This window comes from Egretta garzetta, unplaced genomic scaffold, assembly GCF_000687185.1.
Source record: "Egretta garzetta isolate BGI_Z169 unplaced genomic scaffold, ASM68718v1 scaffold356, whole genome shotgun sequence".
In the NCBI taxonomy this organism is placed as follows: Eukaryota; Metazoa; Chordata; class Aves; order Pelecaniformes; family Ardeidae; genus Egretta; species Egretta garzetta.
Window position 1 is genome coordinate 448,279 of NW_009260019.1, and position 615 is coordinate 448,893.

Genomic DNA, 615 nt, shown 5'->3' on the forward strand with positions numbered 1-615 from the left:
TTTGCCTGCTGCGGAGGAGGAAGAACTGAGGGTCCAGCCTGAATGCTTGCAGGCTGCAATGAGCTCCTGCAGCCGCTCCGGCGTGAGCTCCTGCCTGGCAAAGCCCCCGCTGTTCTGCAAGGGAAGGCAACAGGCGCTGAGCATCTCCCCGTGGTCCAGGCACACCACCATGCTGTGGGTCAGCCACGGAGCAGGGACCCCCCACACCCTAAGGGCCAATGCTTCAGGGTGCCCAGAGCCTCCCTGGTGCGGGCACAGGGCTTGGCCTTGCAGGGTCAGGAGTGGGGGAACCCAAAGACCTCCCGGCACAGACACTGGCAGAGGCTGTAGACGATGCAGAGGAGGAGGGTGGAGGGCACGAGGCTGACCAGGACAATGCCCAGGCTGTGGTGCTCGATGAGCAGGAGGTAGATGCCGAAGGGCAGGGAGCTGAAGTAGAGGAGGCAGAGGACACCTAGGATGAAGCGAGGGACGGCTCGCCACCCCCAGGAGTGGCACTTCTGCCTGGGGCCATGGCAGGGCAGCGCACCCAGGCTGGCGGGGCGGTACAGCCGCACCACCTCCAGCCTGCCCAGGCCCTCCGGCCGGGCCCCATTCTCTGGCACCTCCCGGATG

At 66.3% G+C, this 615-nt stretch overlaps 1 protein-coding gene across 1 annotated transcript in view; it reads right to left on the reverse strand.

Moving 5' to 3' along the window:
- Window positions 1-266: 266 nt before the first annotated feature.
- LOC118452497 (E3 ubiquitin-protein ligase RNF182-like) overlaps window positions 267-615 on the reverse strand; it is an 8,655-nt gene continuing 8,306 nt past the window's right edge. The window contains exon 2 of the mRNA XM_035896148.1: window positions 267-605. Within this exon, the coding sequence (XP_035752041.1) occupies window positions 276-605 (330 nt within the window). The 3' untranslated portion in view covers window positions 267-275. The remainder of the gene's footprint in view (window positions 606-615) is intronic.